At 42.2% G+C, this 19,512-nt stretch overlaps 1 protein-coding gene across 4 annotated transcripts in view; it reads left to right on the forward strand.

The window, feature by feature from the left end:
* The window catches only part of GGT1 (gamma-glutamyltransferase 1), a 60,538-nt gene that overhangs the window by 18,644 nt on the left and 22,382 nt on the right, over positions 1-19,512 (forward strand). For all 4 annotated transcript variants that reach the window (XM_038372942.2, XM_038372941.2, XM_043498269.1 and 1 more), the window contains 3 exons: positions 16,298-16,477; positions 17,455-17,582; positions 17,821-17,910. In XM_038372942.2, the coding sequence (XP_038228870.1) occupies positions 16,302-16,477; positions 17,455-17,582; positions 17,821-17,910 (394 nt within the window). In that variant the 5' untranslated portion in view covers positions 16,298-16,301. The remainder of the gene's footprint in view (positions 1-16,297; positions 16,478-17,454; positions 17,583-17,820; positions 17,911-19,512) is intronic.

Raw genomic sequence — 19,512 nt, forward strand, 5'->3', positions numbered from 1 at the left:
CTAGTTGATGATGACCAGGAAAACAATGATGTTTCTGTGTTGATTTTTGTGGATTTTAAGGTTAGCTAATGTCTTATTCAGTGTCAATCAACCCTTTTTCTTTACCCATGTGAAAATATTTAGTTACCTAAGGGTTGCTATGTGAGGTTCAAAACAACCACTATATGTATCACTTAAAAATCTCAGAACTAGAAATTCCAATTTAATGTTGGGTTTAATTGTTATGTAACTTTAACTCCTTATGGGCGTATGCACTGGCCAGTAAACAGAGCAATTATCACTGACCAGAATCCAAACAACTTCATTCTGCCTCTAACAACACACTAGCAATAGCCACAGACTAAATCAGCCTGTTGTAGAAACAACACAACCTTTCCATATCTACATGAAAACTTCCAAACCTTAATATCAGTGCAGAAGTGTTACAAAATCTGGCCTTTTGAACAACCATACATAACTCTCACTGTATTTCTATAACAACTTGGGACTGTAGAAATATGCTACAGACAGCAAATCTTCCCCCTGAGCAAAATAATTCCATGAACCCTCAATTAGACACATCACTGGAGTTGAAGCTAGTGTATGGACACAGCTGAAACCTAAATCTAATGCAAGATCAAAACTACATCTTTGGATTAAAACACCTGGTGTTAGTGTTGTTCCAAAGCTGAGATTCATTATATCACAGGTATGTGCACATAAGCTAACATAAAGAAAAAGAACTCTGTACAACAAATCACAGTGTAAATTCTCCACCTAGAAAGTATACTCCATGTTTAATATAAAGGACTAACAGATGTACGGGGTAGAGCTTAAGTTGTCTTTGTGCTGTTTCTCCTGCAAATTTAAGGCTGGAACAGCCTGGTCTGTGTAGTCATGACCACCAGCTTGTCCATCCTGTAGACTTTAAACAGTAAGTACACATGGATTGAGTTTGGTTGATAAAAGTAATAGTGTATCTTTAAATCAAGATTGAATGTTTTTCTAAAAGATCTGCTCAAGGAATTATTTTGGGGAAGTTCTTTGACTTGTGTAATATAGGAGCTTAGACTAGATCACAATGGTCCCTTCTGGCCTTGGAATCTAATGACCACAGGCACCAGTCTGGATACTGATGGTTATCAGTGCTCTCACCCACTACCTCTCATCTTTCTCAACCTGCAACATGTTAGTTTCTTATGGGTCAAAATGTGGGTCTCCATTTACCTACCTTCCAAAAGTTTCCTTTGTCTCAGCCTGCTCTTTGGATCTCTTGCAAACACCCCCACACACACTGAAATTATTCTTGTATTAGAATCGATAAGTGTAACAAATGGGAAGCTTTCGCACTTGTGATGTACTATAGAGCGTGAGACGTATATCGGAAGTTAAAATCCTATCCTATGTAGTTTAAGGTATTCCAAAGGTTTACATACCTTGCAGAGGACTTCTGTGTATCTCCAAGGCTAAAAAATAGATCATCATATTTCAATATTAATAAGCTAATGTAGATGTTTAGTGGAACTTCAGGGTGGGGTTTTTTTTCTACCTTTGGTGGTGGTTTCTCTCAGGAAAGGAATAACACCTTTATTTTAGGAAGCATAGAACCTTGTTGGGAATTACTTTTTTATTGTAATAGTTAAGTCAAACTACTTTAGTGTTTCAATTTAATACAGCCAGCATTTTTTATAGTGGCTCATGCCCTGAGGCAGGAAAACTTAGGTCATAGGTAGGAAGAGGGCTGGCTGGCTGAGGGATTGATAATGAGATTTTTGGAGTCTTTAATGATTAGGTAGGTGGCTGGTTAAAATCGTGTCTGTTGCTAAGGACCAAAAGTTAACATCTGATGGCATTAACTGGCAACCCTGGAAGGCTGAGCAAGAAGGCAAAGAAGTGAAGTGCTCATGTTGCCAGAGGAAGGAAGGTCCAGGGGTTAGGGCACTATGACTTGGGACAGTTGGTTCAAGTCCCTCTTCTGTTACTGTGTGACTATGGGCAAGTCACTTAGTCTCTCTCTGCCTCAATTCCCAGTCTGGGTTTGTTTTTTTTTAACGATAACAATATTTCCCTGCTTTGCAGGGCTTTGAGGCTAAAGGCACTAAAGGCTTGAGTGGTTCAGATACCATGGTAACGAGGGCCATATATATACCTAAGAAGACTCTGAACACTCTCCATAGGCGAGGTCCCTCTTAATCAGAAGTCAAGCATACTGATTAACTCTTGGTTTCATTTGTAAACAAGGACTTCAGCCTGCAGGGCTCTCAGTATGGTACTTTTCATGAGCACAAAATAAAGATTAAAAGGGGTGAATTCTTGATTCTTCAGTCAATGTTTAACTAATGTCCTCCTCTGAGGCTGTTAATTGAAAAGTAACTAGATGGAGGGAACTCAACTTCAATGAACAAGGGAGTATAGACATCAGATACTGGGAATTCCTCAGAGTGCTTTTTAAGAGAAATATAATTAATTATTGCTAGTGCTAAGTAGATACTTTGGCACTTGGAAGAGCAATTACTACTATTTGGGAAATTGCATGACAGGACAGGAGCTGATAAAGATTTTCAACACTTGTGAGAGCTAAGGGGGAATTAGAGAGGTTCTGTAGCAGATGATCACCTGGGACCTACAGGTGGCAAAGCTCTGTCTGTGGGATTGCTTATGGACAAGGGAACAGCAGATTTGCCCTCCATGCCTCCCTTGAATGCTGTTAAGTACATGATCTGCCATATGGAGACTGACCAGAAGGCCAGTCCTCTTATTTAACTAAGCATAGATCTAGTCAAAATCTTCTGACCCAATAGAGGGGAAAGCTTTTGAACATCTGGCTTCATCAAAATTTTCCAAACATGTTGTTTTGATGAAGGCTTTTGACTTTCCAATTGGGGAAAATCAAAATAAAAATTAGTTTTGAATCAACATTTAAAATGTCATTTTGGTTTTTGGAAACTGAAACTTTTATTTTTATACTTCCAGTCTTTAGATTTTTTTGGGGGCCACCCAAGGGGAAAAGTTGGCAAGTAGTACATATGAAAAGTGGATTTTCCCCACTTACCTACCTTCTCCTATCTTTTTTCCTTTGGATGTAAATGGGGGAAATTTATATTAAACAACTAAATTTGCATTTTAAGTCAAAGCAAAAAAAAAATATTAGTTAGAGTTGAAACTAAAATTCGTGCTGGAAAAGCCAAAGTCTCTGTTGGAAAACTTCAAATGATTATTTTTAGATGGAATTTTCTGGAGGCGGGGGAGGAAGGGTAGATTTTCCAGCTACCTTAAGCTTTCTCTGCATCCATTGCCCTCAAGTTCTCTCCAGATTGTGAAGTTCAGTCTTTGGAAGGCCTAATATTCCCTTGGAGGGGTTGCAAACCCTTTTTCTGCCAAGGCGCTCTGAATGTGCACACAGACTGTAACCTACTGCTCCTGACAATGTCACAGCCAGTTAGCAATACTTTTTTTTTTTCAGTTGAACTGTATCATGTTCTAGTCAAAATGTATCGAGGGGCAAGTGATAGGGTCTCTCTCTTTGGTTTTAGGGCTCTGCTAGCTGCCATACTTAAGGAGGGGAGACCTGGGCTTCACTCAGACCTATACTTCTCCAATATATCTGCAAAGATATTGGCCTATGTTCAAGTCCTAGACTCAAGACTGGAAGAGATGTGTGACACTGTTCAGGGCAACTGAACCTGTTTTCCCCTTCCAAGGTCCCTGGGCGAAGACCTATGTCTCTCCCTCCTGAGCAGGGTTTATCCAGGTTGCACCATGCCTGCCTATGCTGCAAGTTCCCCAACAAACCAGACTGCCTAAACAGAGCCTGTGCTTTGCTTTCCTCTCAGCGGCTATAAACAGCATAGTTGCCTACAGTCGTAAGTTACCACAAAGCCCTCTTTAAGCAAACACTTTTATTCTTAAGGTGAAAGCATTCTAGAGAAAACATAGTAAAAACATAATAGTTCCTATACACATGCTAAAAGCTTACTAGCACTCAGACTTATGGGCCTCAGTAGGCCAAAGTCCTTCCCACCTTCCTAGGAAGGCTTGGGACCCCCACTTGGACCAGAGGTCCTGTCCATTTGCTGGATCAGGACAAAAGCCCTGAGTCAGTTTAAACTCAGGCTGTTTATCCAAAAGGCCTTTCATTGTCTATTGGTCTCTGGAGAATCCAGTTTGAACCAGTATATGAGAGCCTCCCCAGGAGGGGTGGCACTTCTCTGGAGTGTTACAACCTGTGTGAATTTGCCTAATCACCCGCCATTGATCTTAGTTCCTGTTGGGATGGGGTCACCTCCTGCATGGAATTGCATACAATCCCTGGCCCACAATGATATGTAAAGTTAATCTAGTAAACACTCCCAAAGATAGTCCAGGAAATTGCCAGATCTGTCACAATGTCCAAAATGCTAACAGAACTTAGGGTGTATAAGAAGGAGACAGTCAGCAGGCTGTGTAGCGTATAACGCCCATTGTTCACTCAGTTTAACTGAGCCCTAAATAATGACAGATTTCAGAGTAGCAGCCATGTTAGTCTGTATTCGCAAAAAGAAAAGGAGTACTTGTGGCACCTTAGAGACTAACAAATTTATTTGAGCATAAGCTTTCGTGAGCTAATAAATTTGTTAGTCTCTAAGGTGCCACAAGTACTCCTTTTCTTTTTGAGCCCTAAAGAACTTCCCTTAGATTTCTTTCACTGTGAAGAAGGGTTATAAGGTTGGTAGTTATGTTCAGAAATGGTTTGATCTGAATTGTGTACCCATAATGAACTGGCAGAAATGCCTGAATATTAGGTCAAAGATAATACCTTCTGATAAACCCTGGTTATATAAACCTTATCTGTTACTTTCAAGGAAAGCTAATATATGTGGGAGAACAGACATATGGTCTCCTCGACATTCTTAAACATGTCGAAAACTTCAAGAAGAGGGAAGAAAAGACCAAGTACACCCTTTTCCTTCCTTTTCTCTGCTTAGATTTCTACTTTGACACTTTGGATAGCTCTGCTATCAAGTTGATACATGTGTAAAACTGGGAAATAAGATGTAACACACCAAAGATCTCAAAATGTTTAATCCCAAAAGAGATGGTTTAATGCCTTTTAAAGGGCTGTTTAGAAACTAACCTAAATAACACTCTGATCTGTAGCCTCTATACAAACAAATGAAGGATATTGCTAGAAATGTTCAGGCACGCACTGATGCATCGTAAGTGATCCTTATCAGCCAAATGTTGAAACCACAAATCTACAGCTATTGCTGAAAGGAAGCCACTTCTAATTGATTTTTTGACAAAGTTTTCTTATCTCTAAACTTTCCTCTAATTTTAGACACCTTTTAAAGACTTGCCAGGAAATTAGCATAGGAATCTCCCCAAGCATGTTCCCAGATTTCAGGATTAGACAGACACAACTAGTGTCTCTTGCCATCCTGAAAAACAATCAATCAATAGACCAGATGGATTATATATGGTGGTACTGTTAAGAATCGGTGACTGTACTACAAATTCCTTCCTTGTAACAAAGCACAGAACTATTAATTAAGTATAATTAATGTGTGACTAAATTTGTTCCAAATGAAGATTGTAAATAGGCATCCTTATTTTAGGAATAAGAGTTACTAGCAAAAATGAGTGTTGAAATGTTTATGCGCATACTATTGAATATAGGAATGTTAGAGATTTAAGAGTAGCAATTGATAATTTAGCATAAGATATTGGTTAGAAATCATGTTCCTTGTTTATATTTCTGGACGTTATTCTACATCATGTCAAAAACAGAACAGCTAGAGTACTCAATATTAGGAGCTAGGGTCATTATTTTATAATGAACTCTGGAAGTTAGTTGAAATCAAATTGGGGAAGAAAACCTTCCTACACTTGAAGGCCGGATGGGAAAAATTTTCCTCAAATTAAAGCTAATAGCAAAAAGAATGAAGCATAAACTTTAAACTTCACAATTAATGAAATGTTGAGAAAATAATCCCGAAATTTACAACAGAATGTTTTTTCCACCGAATGCATCCAATGAAGTGAGCTGTAGCTCACAAAAGCTTATGCTCAAATAAATTTGTTAGTCTCTAAGATGCCACAAGTACTCCTTTTCTTTTTGCGAATACAGATTAACACGGCTGCTACTCTGAATCAGAATGTGACTGTTCATTGTTTCATGAAGAATTAGCAGAGAACCAAACTAAAAACTTCTGAGATAATTTTGTTAGTATTATACACTTACAATGCCAAGTAAAAATTTAAAAAAATTCCAGGAAAGAATTGCAACTACATGGGAAAACTAACTTTTCTGAATCGTGGATGCCACCTATTGGATGGGTAAAAGAATGCAATCACACCAGACCTGCCACAATGATGGATTTACCTGTAACCTGAAGATGGGACAACATCAAATTTTGGGGATGACAATGAAAAGGCACAAAATTATGACAATGATCTTTTTGGGGGATGGTTCAACTCATCAGTCCATCTGAATGGAAGAAGAATGCATAAAAGATGCACCACCACCAGGTGAGTAGAAGCAGCCTCATTTGAAGATCAACAGATCCTGAGTGCAGAGTTGTCTTTGATCTCACCCAGAGAGTGGCTACCCAAGCAAGGAATGATCACTTGAGTTTCTTTAAATTAGTGCTTCATAGACAAAAACCTTTGGGTTTGGCTTCTGGGCCCAAAATTCCAACTATAAGCCCAGCTTGGGAAAGAGGAAACTTTCCTGAAGATCAGAGACACCGAGAAGATCCCACCACTACTAGAGAAAACTCCAAAGACAGCTAAGTTAAAGCTGATACTCTCCTAATCTGCTCAAAGAGTAGAGGGACTGGGAAATCAATATTTATTGCTAAAATATTCCATAGGAAAATTCTGCACTTCAAAGGTAACACAGAACTTGGCCTTGGAGAGCAAACATTTTGCTTTCCTAGGTAATTAAATGAATTGGAATTCAGAGCTTTGTTCAATAAATCCATAAATCCAGATTCTTGTGCTGATAGGACTTAAATTTGGGCATATACAATTTAACAACTTCCAGAGATAATGCTGAGATCATGGCTTCAAATAGTAGAAGGAAAGGCCACACTAGGAACAAAAAACATATTGCATTGAATTAGATTTTGAAACCTTTCTCCTAAAGGAGACTGCGTTATAGGATTTAAATCAGACGCCTTTAACTGCCTATTTCCAAATGGAGCACTGTAATCTTAAGGAGATGCATCATTTTTGTATAAGGCTTTTTTAACCATCATCCAGATTAATAGTTATATTTTTTTTTACTGCTTAAAAGAACTAACACTGGTCTTATCATTGTTTTGCTGTGTATATACACACACAAATTATTGTATGTCATACTTTTGTGAGAGATCACTGTTTGATCGTTACCTCTTGTCCTGTTAAGACTTTCCATAAGTACTAATGAGAACTTTCTAGCATTAAAAACATCACTCTGTTCTGCTATATTGCCTGTCTAGTTCACATTGATTGACCCCTCCTCAACCGTTCCTGTGCTCTTTTTCTGTACTTTAACTCCTAACCTTGCTTCAATCTTCATATGTTCATGCTACAAATGCTAAAACACTCTCTTCTACACTGATTCAGATTGTCTTGTGTATTACTAACTACAGAAGTTATTCTGTGTAGGTGAATGCCTGGTACTTTCAAACGCTCTCTTCATTTCCACTTTTCTGTGTTTAACTCAAACTGTGCTGTCTGTCTTAAATACTGAGTTTTGTATTTTCTTTTCTGTGTCCACTTTGCTAACTTTTGTTATGTGCTTTGTCTTTGAGAGACATCCTCTCTCCTCTGTGCAAATTGACTTGGATGGCATAATCATCCCCACAGCATCCAACTCCAGCTTTTCCAGACACTGCTCACTTTGCCTGACTTCACCTTTCCCCTTACACACTGCTTGACTGAACTGCTTCATTATCTCTCACCATTTTAAACACACATTAACGCACACAGCTAGAGCTACACCATCCACTCTGTATTGTGTGACTGAACACTCCATGACTTTAAGCAGTAATGTCCAATGACCTTGATATTTATGTCTTTGAATCCCGTGCTTAGTCCTAGAAATACCACTTTCTTAGACCAGGATTAAAACGGAATTGCTAGTTTACTTTACTAGCCTTTCACTAACACTACTCAGCAGTATCCTGTCTATCTTATTAGCTTGTATATTGATTTTTTTCCTCCTGTAGTTTATATTTTTAGGCTTAGACAGATTAGATTTTTATCTGTAAATGTGGATTTCATCATACACACAAACTGATGGAAAAAACATTTCCATCTACGATAATTTAAACTTTACAGTGAGGCAAAGTAAGAAACATGCTGCTTGACAACTTATTAGAATTTGATTTAAGGATATTTACTTTGTATATTTTGACGTGTGATATTGATGATTTGTGTTTTAATGATTATAAAGCTTTAAGTTTTTTAATCTCAACATCTGTCATTAAAAAATTGGGTCCCCTATTGTCCGCCGTTCCATAATTTCCTGCATCTGTGAACATTTAAATAGATAAAAATGAAATAACTTAAAATAAATATATTAGCTACTGAAATTGTAAAAAAAAAAAAAAAATCAGATTCAGCCAAGCCTAGATATTTTTGATAGTAAGTTGAAGTCTAGTATTGTTTTGTGACATAGTTTAATTTAATTTATATCTGGTTATATGGCAATAGTCCTTTAATTATGGACACTGAATTATGTTAACGGTGCCTGACTACTATCTCAATTGAATAGAAATACTCTTTTGAAGCAATAGCATTCCAAGTAGACAACTGAATACCATTGTGTTTGTCATTACTTGTTGAACTTTATACTCCCATCATATTAGTCCTTCAGACATAGCTAATCAGATTATCTTCTTTTTTTAAATTTCCTTACATTCTAGAATTTCCCACTTGATTAAGATGTTGCTCTTTAAGCATTAATACCTGTTTTAACTGTAATGATTTACATACTCTCTTCTCGTGGCTGGTTTTGTTTTATTTTCGTCAATTTTTCAAAATCAAGTTTCCTTTGTTAATTTTGGTTGGCATCTGCTAAATTCTAGGAAAATAACTCTTGTTGACAGAACGTAGGATCAGCTCTCTGGAATAATCTCATAAGTAATGATTATCAATACTTCCATCTGTTTGTGTTTTATTTTCGCTGAGCTAGTCCTATGAGAATCAATTAGTTAATAAGTCTATCTAATTCACTTTTTTCACAGCTTTCAATTTTGATTTGGGTTTTTTGGTGACTTTAACTTTACAATTACCTGGCACTTCACCCTGTGCCAGCCTCTCTGAAGGAAGAAGAGAATTTAGTTTCTGCTGCTAAGGGCTTCATAAGATGTGGGAGAGACCCGGTGCGCAGCATGCTGGATGAATTGAAATGGGTGAGTGCCATAAGAACTACCCTGAAGACCAAGAAGTCCTATAGACAGAGACTTGTAATAAATGGTGAGGTCACATTTATCTGTGCTGTGTGTTTAGGAAAGGTTGGTAGGTAAAGCAAAAGCTTCCCAATTTAGATCCACTGGACTGCTTGACTGTAGCTGGAAAAGAGTATCTGTGTCTTTTGATTTATGGGATGATTCTGATTCTCTGTACAATAAATATTTCAAGTCTGGGATACGTGGTAACAAATCCATGGCCACCTTGGATTTGATGGCTACAGCAGCAATAGAGAGCACATTTCCTGTTTCAAAGGCAAGGTACCAATTGTGCTGAAAGAATTTCCATTATCTGCTAGCAATATTGGGCCTATGACCTACAGTTGAGCTATTTTGGTTTCATTGAAGGGCAATGATGTGTATGTACACACTCACCAGTTCTTTTCAGTGGTACATGAAACAAGACCCTTATTGTTCCGGGTAATGTGTTCACAACCTGGGAGTTCTTAAGCAACTCTATCAAACTACAGTGTTAAAGGATCCCCACAGTTACATCTACTAAGGATTGTGTAGCTTGTGTAATAACACCCCCGGAGAAGTTGTTTATAGGGACTAATCTTGGGAACTGCAGAGCTAAAAGCATAAGCCTCTACTGCTTGAGCTAAAAGACCAACCAAATCTGTCAGCTCAGAAGCAGTAGCAGGCTCATAAACCACTAAGCGGGACAAAGACCATAGCGAGTTAGTAGAGGTTATGTTAGGATAAATCTTAGCAAAACCACTGAAGCAGGTGTGTGTGAATAGAGACTAAACAGACTGATTATTGTTTAGGGTTCAAAAGAAACAAAAATCTTGAATGTTTTCTGCACAAAGGAAGTGGAACTAACACCTGAAATCACTGTTGTCTGAACCTGCCATGGACACAGTCAATATATTCTCTGCCTTTACTGCGGTGGTTTTAGTTTTCTTTTTCCCATTGCTAAAAGGTGTCCTGTGGCGCAAACCACCACAGTTTAATGGGCTGTACAGAAGTGATGAGTTGGGATGTTGTTGCACACAGTGTGTCTCTGCTGGCCCTGACCCTACTAACAGTTGGAAGAGAGTTTGGATGAACACATAATTAGACCCGGAGCTTCCAAGGATATAAACAATGGCTAACTAGGCTTGAATAAAACACCCTAGCAATGATCAAGGTTTCCAAGGCTGACAAAATCAATTTGCTTTCTCTGTTACATAGAGGTAAAATGAGTTCATTGGCTGACATGTGAGCGAGGAAATGATGGTTTATTTAGCTTAATGGCTAAACCTGCCTTTAGAGGGAGAATGAAAAGAAGTCATACATCAATCATGAATATCATCTGGTATCCTAGCAGCTTATTGGCAAATGCTTTAACTTAAGTACAGAGATGTATGGGGAAAAGCACTGACAACCACAACTGAGGGAATGGTCCCTGGGAAACAAGGGATTCTACTCTAACTGGTAGGCTAAAGGCAACATGCTGCTTTGGAAAGTGATGGAATCTGGCTGCGCCCTCTTCCTATGAGCTGCGCTGGTGTCTTTGGAGGAGAGAATCCAGATATCTTTCTGCCTGCGAGTTTTTGGCTAATGGACAAATGTTGGCTGCTGCTACTGTGCACTGTGCTAGAAAGCACTGCTAGCTGCTATGATTGAAATGCCCGTCTAAGCTATGATAGCCCCACTTTTCTGACCACTTAGACTTGCAGGGGTAGTCAATAGGTGGACTGTGGGCCAAATCTGGACTGCCAGACACTTTTGGATGGACTGCAACATCTTTTTATTTACTTATTATTACCAGTATTGTTATTGGTTTTGTATTTTTCTCTTGAGTCTGGACCTTGACAATACCTTGACCAAGAAATTTGGACCATGATAAAAAATAATTGATTGCCCCTGGTTCCTGATCTGGAATGCCTTGTCTCTTGGACCACCATGACCCGAGACCTTAAACCAGTGGTTCTCAAACTTTTGTACTGGTGACCCTTTTCAAATAGCAAGCCTCTGAGTGTGACACCCCCCCTTATAAATTAAAAACACTTTTTTATATATTTAACACCATTATAAATGCTGGCTGCAAAGCGGGGTTTGGGGTGAAGGCTGACAGCTCGTGACCCCCCCATGTAATAACCTCGTGACCCCCAGAGGGGTCCCAACCCCCAGTTTGAGAACCCCTGCCTTAAACTATGTGCATTTGGAAATTCTGGCCTCCAGGGGAAAATACCAAATTCTGACATGCTTAGTTTTCTGGAGCAGGGGTGTGTGTGTGTGACTGTTTCAGCTTTTCCAGGTGGCCCACAGAACCCTCTTAATGTCCCCCCTTCTGTTCTCCTCATCCTGCTCCAGTTCTCAGGGCAATGCAACCTGCCTTCTGGCACAGAGGGGGCTTTGCCTCCCTTCAGAGCCACTCATTGCTGTTCCTTCATGTGGCCAGAAGTGAGCACCATGAGACCTCCTCTCAGCCCCTGGTAAGTCCGGCACAACAGTCTGAACTTGAATGCCCCTGCCTGGCAGTAACTAGGCTCTGGTGCTGGCTTTTTAAATAAAGCTTCTATATGTTTAAGACTATTAAAACTGTGACACAAATTAACACAGCTCACTGGTAAAGTTGCTCATCCAACCGTAACTCTGTTGTTTGCTGTTCTTCCCCTACATGAATTCAGACAGGTCAGACTTGACTTTGAATTTCCTGCCTAGCATTGGACAATGTCACAACCCTGATGTCTGAGAAGTAATTGCAGTGCCTTTAATTACTTTATAGCCCCTCCGTCTCGGTCTCCTGCTGCCGAGAAGCGCTGTCTGACTGAAACACTAACAAAGCGTCCCCAGAGCTGCATTTGGCAAGAGGGTTCAGAGGTTAAAACCACTTGCAGAACACAGCTTGCTAGAGAGTTCCAGCACTTGCTGCTTCAGATGGCAGCGCGCAGTAATTGTTCTGACTAGTTCCACCAATAAATCCTTGGAGAAAAGAGCCAGCTTCAACAGGGAAAAACTAGGCTGTCCACTTAACACACCTGTCTATGCCACCTAGCCAGAGGCATTGGGGTAAGTACTGAAATGTTGGTCATAACATTGGCCAGTACTACTTAAACTTCATGCATCAACATTCACAGGCTTCCTTCCTATGTTCAAAGCTGCAATGTAGTGGCTCTTGTGTGTAGGGGGGATGTTGCCCTCTAGTGGTGGGGCCTACAATAGGCTAGGGAACCTAGTAGCTTTTCTTTAACTCTGGCAGTAAAGACCTAGTGTGTTCTTGGCTCTGGTTCTAGTCCTGGCTCTCCTCAGGATTGCCTGCTTTTCCTGTAGCTCAGTCCTCTAGCTTCCTACAGGGACCAAACTTTTTCTCTTGCTCTCTTCCCTGACATGTTCCGTCTCACGCAGCTGCATTTTGTTGAGCTGGCTTCTCTTTTTCTTCCGGCTGTAGGTCCACATCTATTGAGTGTCCTGGTTGGCCCATCCAAGTGCATGATTTTTCTTCCTGTTTCCACAGGACTTGGGCACAGATTATACAAGTTAGAAACAGAAATGTACCTCTTAGATCACAGGAGTCGCTGCAAGGCTGGGGACCTAATCTCCTGACAGAAGACTCATTGGATGCTCCACTTATTCTAAGCCCAAAGGACACTTGGGAGCTGAATTCTGAGCTGAGAGTTAAGCTGAAACACTGACTGTGACACTTGAACACAGAGCCCAGCTCTCTGATAGGCACAGCCCTGCGGATGAGGCCTTGCAGAGCTGCACAGCCCCGGCAGGAGCATGGGGGTGCTCCCTCCCAGGTATCAGGCTGGGGCACTGAACAACCCTTCCCTATGTCTTTCCAGCTGGGCTGAGCTAGGGCGCGGGAAGTCATGTCCTGGTCTTAGCCTTATCCTCTTCAGGGTGGCTGTCATCTACAGGGGGACTGGCTGTGCTTGACTCCCATGCATGGGGCTCAGGGGGTCAGAGGCTCTGTGTGTGGTCGCCTAGCAGCTGGGCCCTTACTGGTCTGGGATGATGCCCATCACTGTGGTACTGGGGTAACTTGCACTGATTATAAACAGTGAGAAACAAGAAGTCTCTTTTAAAATAAAGGGCCTATGATAACCCTCCCTCCCCCATTGTAAGAATGGACCACCTATCTGTCAGAAGCCTGGCTGGATAGGTCACGTAAGTCTGACACTGTGCCCCACAGCTTCTTGCCAGACACAGGACAGTCAGGCCACAGAGCACCGCTTCCAATGATTCAGAAGCTCCAGCCTCGGGACTAGTGATCATGCCCTGTGCTGCGGGGTAGAGGAGTCGTCCTTCAGATGAGCCACAGAAGAGGAGACCTCCTGCCTGGTGACAGATCCTGCGGCTCTTTCCGTAACATGCCAAGGACAGAGCCAGTCCAAACTCATGGCCAATAAACAAAACTGTCTTTAAGGTTCAAGGCTGAGTAAGCTATTGTTGGAGGCATAATGGCTGCTCTGTTTCCAGGCACAGTAACTGTATGACAAGTATGCCACTGATTTTTAGAACGGTCTAGTGTAAAGCAAGCTGGGAACCTGTACGGAGAGGCTTCACCCTTTCCCCATCAGCTGCCTGTCATTAAGATTCACATGCGTAATGGCACAGGCAGTAGATTAGTTTTGTAATGAGCGATGAGGCTTAGAAAGCTTTCAGTGCATGGATGGCAGGAGCAATGCAATGGCCACTAATAGAGAGAGGGCCAGGATGGCGCACTGAGCTGTGTTCGGCTGGAATGATACGTTTGTGGGGGGGTGTTCAGCTAATCTCCTCCCTGATGGGCCAATCTACCCACCCTGCTTCCATCCTGGCTGGCCTGCTCCCTCCAGTGACCTCTGCACTGGCTCCCTCCATAGCTCGCTGGTACTGCATGTGCCTCTGCCACAGGGCAGCGCGAGCTAGTCTGACCTGCCTGGAAATCGCATCCTGCCTTGGGACTGTTACATCACTGGAGAGGGTCAGTCCCATCTGCTCGTCACACGATGCCTCTGCCTGGTTTCTCTCTGCGCACAGCAGATGCTTTGGTAAGGTATCTGGGTAACATGGCTATTGCACTAAGTGTGCTGGCTGTATTAAATCTGTAATAACCTGTACTGTTAAGGGGGGGGTGGGAAATCAAAAGCAATTAAAAGAAGATACGTTTATTTTCTTACCTCCAGTGCAGCTGTTTCTGGGGAAATAAGGCCCTGATTCCTGGGAAAGCAAATGGTTTCTGTTGCACCTAGGAATAGGATAAAAGACACCTTCTGAGTACTCTGCATGTCGTACCACTTAGAGTGGGTTGTGCCTATACTGGTATGTTGCCTCTAGAACAGTTTAGTGGGACAATGTGCTCAGAATGTCAGGATTGAAAGTGTATATAATGCAGGTCGATGGCTACCCCATGATCTTGCACAGAGGGAGGACAGCTATTTATTCTTTGGGTACCTTCATGCTTCCACAAGTGACAATAGCTGGGGATAGTTAAAGTGTAAATGTATCTCTGAATTGCTTTGATTCCAGAATTTGAAAACACAGCGTTTCTCCTGTGAAGTCATTGCCAGACATTTTATAATTTATTTCAGCTTAAATCAAGTTCTGTACCTGGGGCTTTTCCTGACCCTGCCTCCTCTACTCTCTGTGGAAGTATTTACTTGCTACAATGTGAAGTAATCTACCCTAGATGCTCGCTGTGTTAATTACTGTATCTTGGCCTGCTCCTTTTGAAGAAGGATGGGCAGCTCTTGCAAAACCGTTTGCTGGCTTAAAATCTTAGTAAAAGGAGCGGGGTTTGAAGGGCTCTGTACTTATAAACTGGAACAACGGTGATGCTATATTAATAGTAAATAGAATTATCTGGGCCGAGGGGGTGGGGGCCTGTTAACAGATGAGGAGGGAGAATTCTGTAATTGTTCTAAAATGCTAGAATCCCTGATCTGCTCCTTGTAATCGATGCTCAGCATGAAGACCCAAAGACTCTTGGAGGGACACAATGAAGTAGTGATGGAATCAATAGAATATACCTGTGAATGAAAAATAAATCAAGGGTGGGAAATATTTGCAATTGCTGCAGGTCAGTAGGGCCAGGTTCGTTAGCTAATTGATTGACTGAGCTACTGGCAATTACGTTTGAATAGCCATGGAGACCTGATTTAAAAACAAGAAGGGGGGAGGGGTGAATGAGATGTGAGGAAAAGGAGGAAAAAAGAGCAATCCTGGTAACTGCCATCCAGTAAATCGAACTTCGGTCTCTAGTTTAAAAAAAAAAAATTGGTTCAGCTGCTGCGAGCAGGAATGTTTGTTTCCATTATTCCCCAGGCGCTCTCATGAGCAGAAAGCTGCAGGAGACCGGCCACGCCAGACAGCGATGAGCTTTTTAGTGTTGTTCAAATTACACACTGTTGACTGAAGGGTCTCGGGAACGTAATAGAGCTGGAGTCTGTCACAGCATTTGATAGGGCTCCCCAAAGTTAACTGAGATGGATGGCAACTGAGCACTGTCCCGCTGACACGGAGGACTCTTACTCTCACGTGTGCATGAGAGTAAGAACAGGCATGCCCAATGATTTCGTTATGCTTTTTGGTGTGGGGTTGAGTTTTGAAAGTCAACAGGGGTAATTAGGCACCCCGGTCCTAACCAAGGCAATGAGAGTTGGGTGCCTTTGAAAAGCTCCTCGCTATCTACTGCCCTTCCAGACAGACTAGGCTGAGTCTCTAATTTCTCTGAATGGAATGTGACTTTGGTCTCCTTCAGTTGCTCTTCGCAGGACCTCTCCTGCTTTAATTGGGAGTCAAGAGAGGAGACAACCGGTGAGAAACCAGAGTGTGAAACTAGTTAGGTGGACATTCATTTCCAGTGTATTTGAAACGGGCTGCTGGAAGCAGCCCTCTGGTACCACATTCAGCGATTGCCTGTAGGCCCCGTGGGGATTGCCTGCTCACAGTGTCTCTCTCCACAGAAAGATGAAGAAGCGCTATTTGATAGTTGGGATTCTGACTGGCTTCCTGGTGGGCCTGGTCCTTTTCTTGGGGTTTTTCTTCGGACTGCGCTCAGCCCTGCAGCCCCCAGCACAGGATGGACATCTCTACAAGAAAGCAGCTGTAGCCACGGATGCTGGGCCATGCTCAATAATTGGAAGGTATCTCTCTTTACTCACGTCCGTACATTCTCTTAGCTATTGTAAGAAAGTCAAGGACCCAAACTCTTTTATTTGCTTTCGCTCAGGAACTGCTCTGCTAGCTCTCAGCCTGCAGCATGCACTAGTGCTCTGTAATCTGTCATTAAGGTCAGGATATCAAAACTGAGGAGTCTTGCAATGCTTGGTTTGCTCCCCATGCCTGAGAAACGTGGTTGCTGGCAATCTAAGCTATGCACAATGGGCCCACAAGGATGGGAATCGCATAAATGACTGAAATAAACTTTTCAAACCGCTTTTAAAATCCATTTTTCCAATCTCCATGGGGATTTTCAATGGCTAATTCCCACTTTACATTTAAATGGGAACTGGACATCTAAATGCCATAGGCAGCTCTGGAAAACCTCAGCAGGGTTTTCAAGCTGATCTTAATACAGATCTGTCCAGCCCACACCAGCAGGAGATGCTGCTTTTTAAAAATTACTCCGTAAGGTGGGGGACGCTCGAGAGTAGATGATGCTACCAAGGAAGAGCTCTGCAGGCTTCTTCCCTGTGAAACTGAACCAGGGTGCATCTTTGTCATCTTGAATAAAACACTGAGAAGGTGACTGGATACTGCTTCCCTCCTGCCTCTGTGCTGAATCAGGCGACCCCTTGAGAGCCTGAAGGAGGGAGCGGCGGCTGTGATGGGATGCTGAAACAGTCTTATCATGTTCAGCCACTAGGTGATGCCATGTGTAACATACCTTATCTGAGCCGCTGGCCTCAGAGAGGGCAGCTCATTAAAGTATCTCTTAGACAGAGAACACCTCTTGTGTGTCTCTCTCTGGCGGAAGCTCTGTAGCCAGTCCAAATCTGGTACAAAGGCCTGCCTGTAGCTGCCCTGCGAGCTGACCTGTACAAGGAGGTCCTGAAAGTGCTGGAGAAGAGGCTGCTGTACTGCTGCTGGACTATAATTTTGTTCTCTTTTGCCGGCTCAGGGATATCCTTCAGCAAGGAGGGTCTGCAGTGGATGCTGCAATTGCAGCTCTGCTCTGCGTGGGCCTCATGAATCCTCACAGTATGGGAATCGGAGGGGGTCTCTTCCTCACCATCTACACCAGCACAGGTAAGAGAGTCTGTCATAAATGATGGGCAGCACTTCACTTGAGACATGGCTCTGTCTAAAGCAAAGTTGTTAATTCTATCCTAGCGCAGGGTGGTTCTGATGGACGACATGCCCTACCAATGCAGGAGTTAGCTCTCAGTGCTGTAGGGTTCTAGTTCAGAGGTTCAGTAACACAAAGCCAGTGTGCTGTGTCTAGAGCGAAGAGCTGATGCCAGCCTTACTCCTTGTGTCTTTAAAGGAAAAGTAGAAGTCATTAATGCAAGAGAGGTGGCTCCAAAAAATGCATCCCTGGACATGTTTGGAAACAACACAGAGCTCTCCCTTAAAGGTAAGGAGATGTCAGGTGGTGCCGACATGTTGATTCCAGTCAGTGGATCCTTGGGCTGTTCAAACTTTAGCTACTGTTGCAATATCTCCTGGGTTCAAAGTACTTCTAACTGTTCTGCCTCTTGTGGCTGGAGTTGGCCCTACCCAGCCACCTGGGATTCTCACCTTCTCAGTTTCCCCAGAAATCTCTTATTCCTCCTGCTGATTGGTGCTGTGTATCTTCACTTGTCCAGGAGATCAGAACGTACTGTCTCGCCCATGACAGTCAGTCACAACAGCACCCATTGTCTCATTCATACAAAGAACAATGTAAAAAATTTAATCTTAATACACAACTGTTAAGGGGCCATATTTTGTATTGCCATGAACAGCATAACATCTGCCACTTTCATCCCCATGATCTGATAGACAAGAACCCCTGCTCTTAGATCTCACCAATGCTTGTGTTGCCCTAGAGCCATCACTCAACTGTCTTATTAAAGGTGGCTCCAGTTGGAGACCTAGAGGGTCCAGAGGAGAGGCAGAAATTCTCCTGACTGGAAACAGAACCATATCTAAAAGACATGAAGTAGCTAAACCAACTGACTTCCCAGAGTGCTTTGAGGGACTTAGGAAAGCAAGTTCTTTTGCTGGGGGAAAACTGTATTTGAGCGGGGGAAGAGAAAAGTCTCTGTGGGGAAAACTGCTATCTGAGGATTACATTACAATTTGGGGAGGTGCCAATAAAAATGGAACCGTCTAGATGAGGTGCACGTCATTGCACCAACCCATGGACTGAAATCCCATTCGCATGGGTTACTTGTACAATGCAACATGTCCACACCCAATAGCCATCCCAGTGCAGGTGGATGCAATGAGGGTCCTATGGTTCAGCTCTCAGCTCTGGTTGTATTTGTGCCCTTTCCTACAGTCTTTCGCCCTGTTTTTGGATTGGAAGCCATAAGCTGCTTCATCAGTTCAGCTAGCTCCAGCGACGCCATCCCACACTGCAGGGCCTCGTGTTGGGTAAAAACCCCAAACCCCTTGCTACCAGCAATTGCTTCAAGAGTTCCCGAACATGTACAGGGAGTGACTGGACCAAAGCCAGCTCCGTCACACAGCGTGATTGTATGGGTGGGCTGAAGTGTTGTAAAGACAGGAGATGCGACCACCCATTTCATGCAGGCGATTCCCATCAAACAGCTTCCTTGCTAAGTGAACATGAGAGCAAGGCAGCCTTTTTTAGACTGAACTCTTATCTGCCAAAAACAGCATTTTTCATCAACTGAAACTGTTTGAATTCAGCAAGTAGCTTCAGCTTAAAAAAGAAATCTGCATGCTTTGATTTGACACTTCTGAAATGAAACATTTTGACTTCTTGAAACAATGTTTTCATTTAGAAATATAGCTGGATTTACTTAAATAGTAAATACACAATAAAAAACCCCAAATGTTTTGAATTGAATGAAATGTTTTGTTCAAAAACAAAACTTTGTTTTATTTTGTGTTTTCGTTTTGGTGAGAAACTCAGCTTCCAGTCCAATTTTTTCCCTGGTTTCTCTCCCCACTCCTCTCCCAGTTTGGCCACTGAAGTAAAAAACCAATTGTTTGCTCAGCTCTAGTG

Source organism: Dermochelys coriacea, chromosome 15, assembly GCF_009764565.3.
Source record: "Dermochelys coriacea isolate rDerCor1 chromosome 15, rDerCor1.pri.v4, whole genome shotgun sequence".
NCBI lineage: Eukaryota > Metazoa > Chordata > Testudines > Dermochelyidae > Dermochelys > Dermochelys coriacea.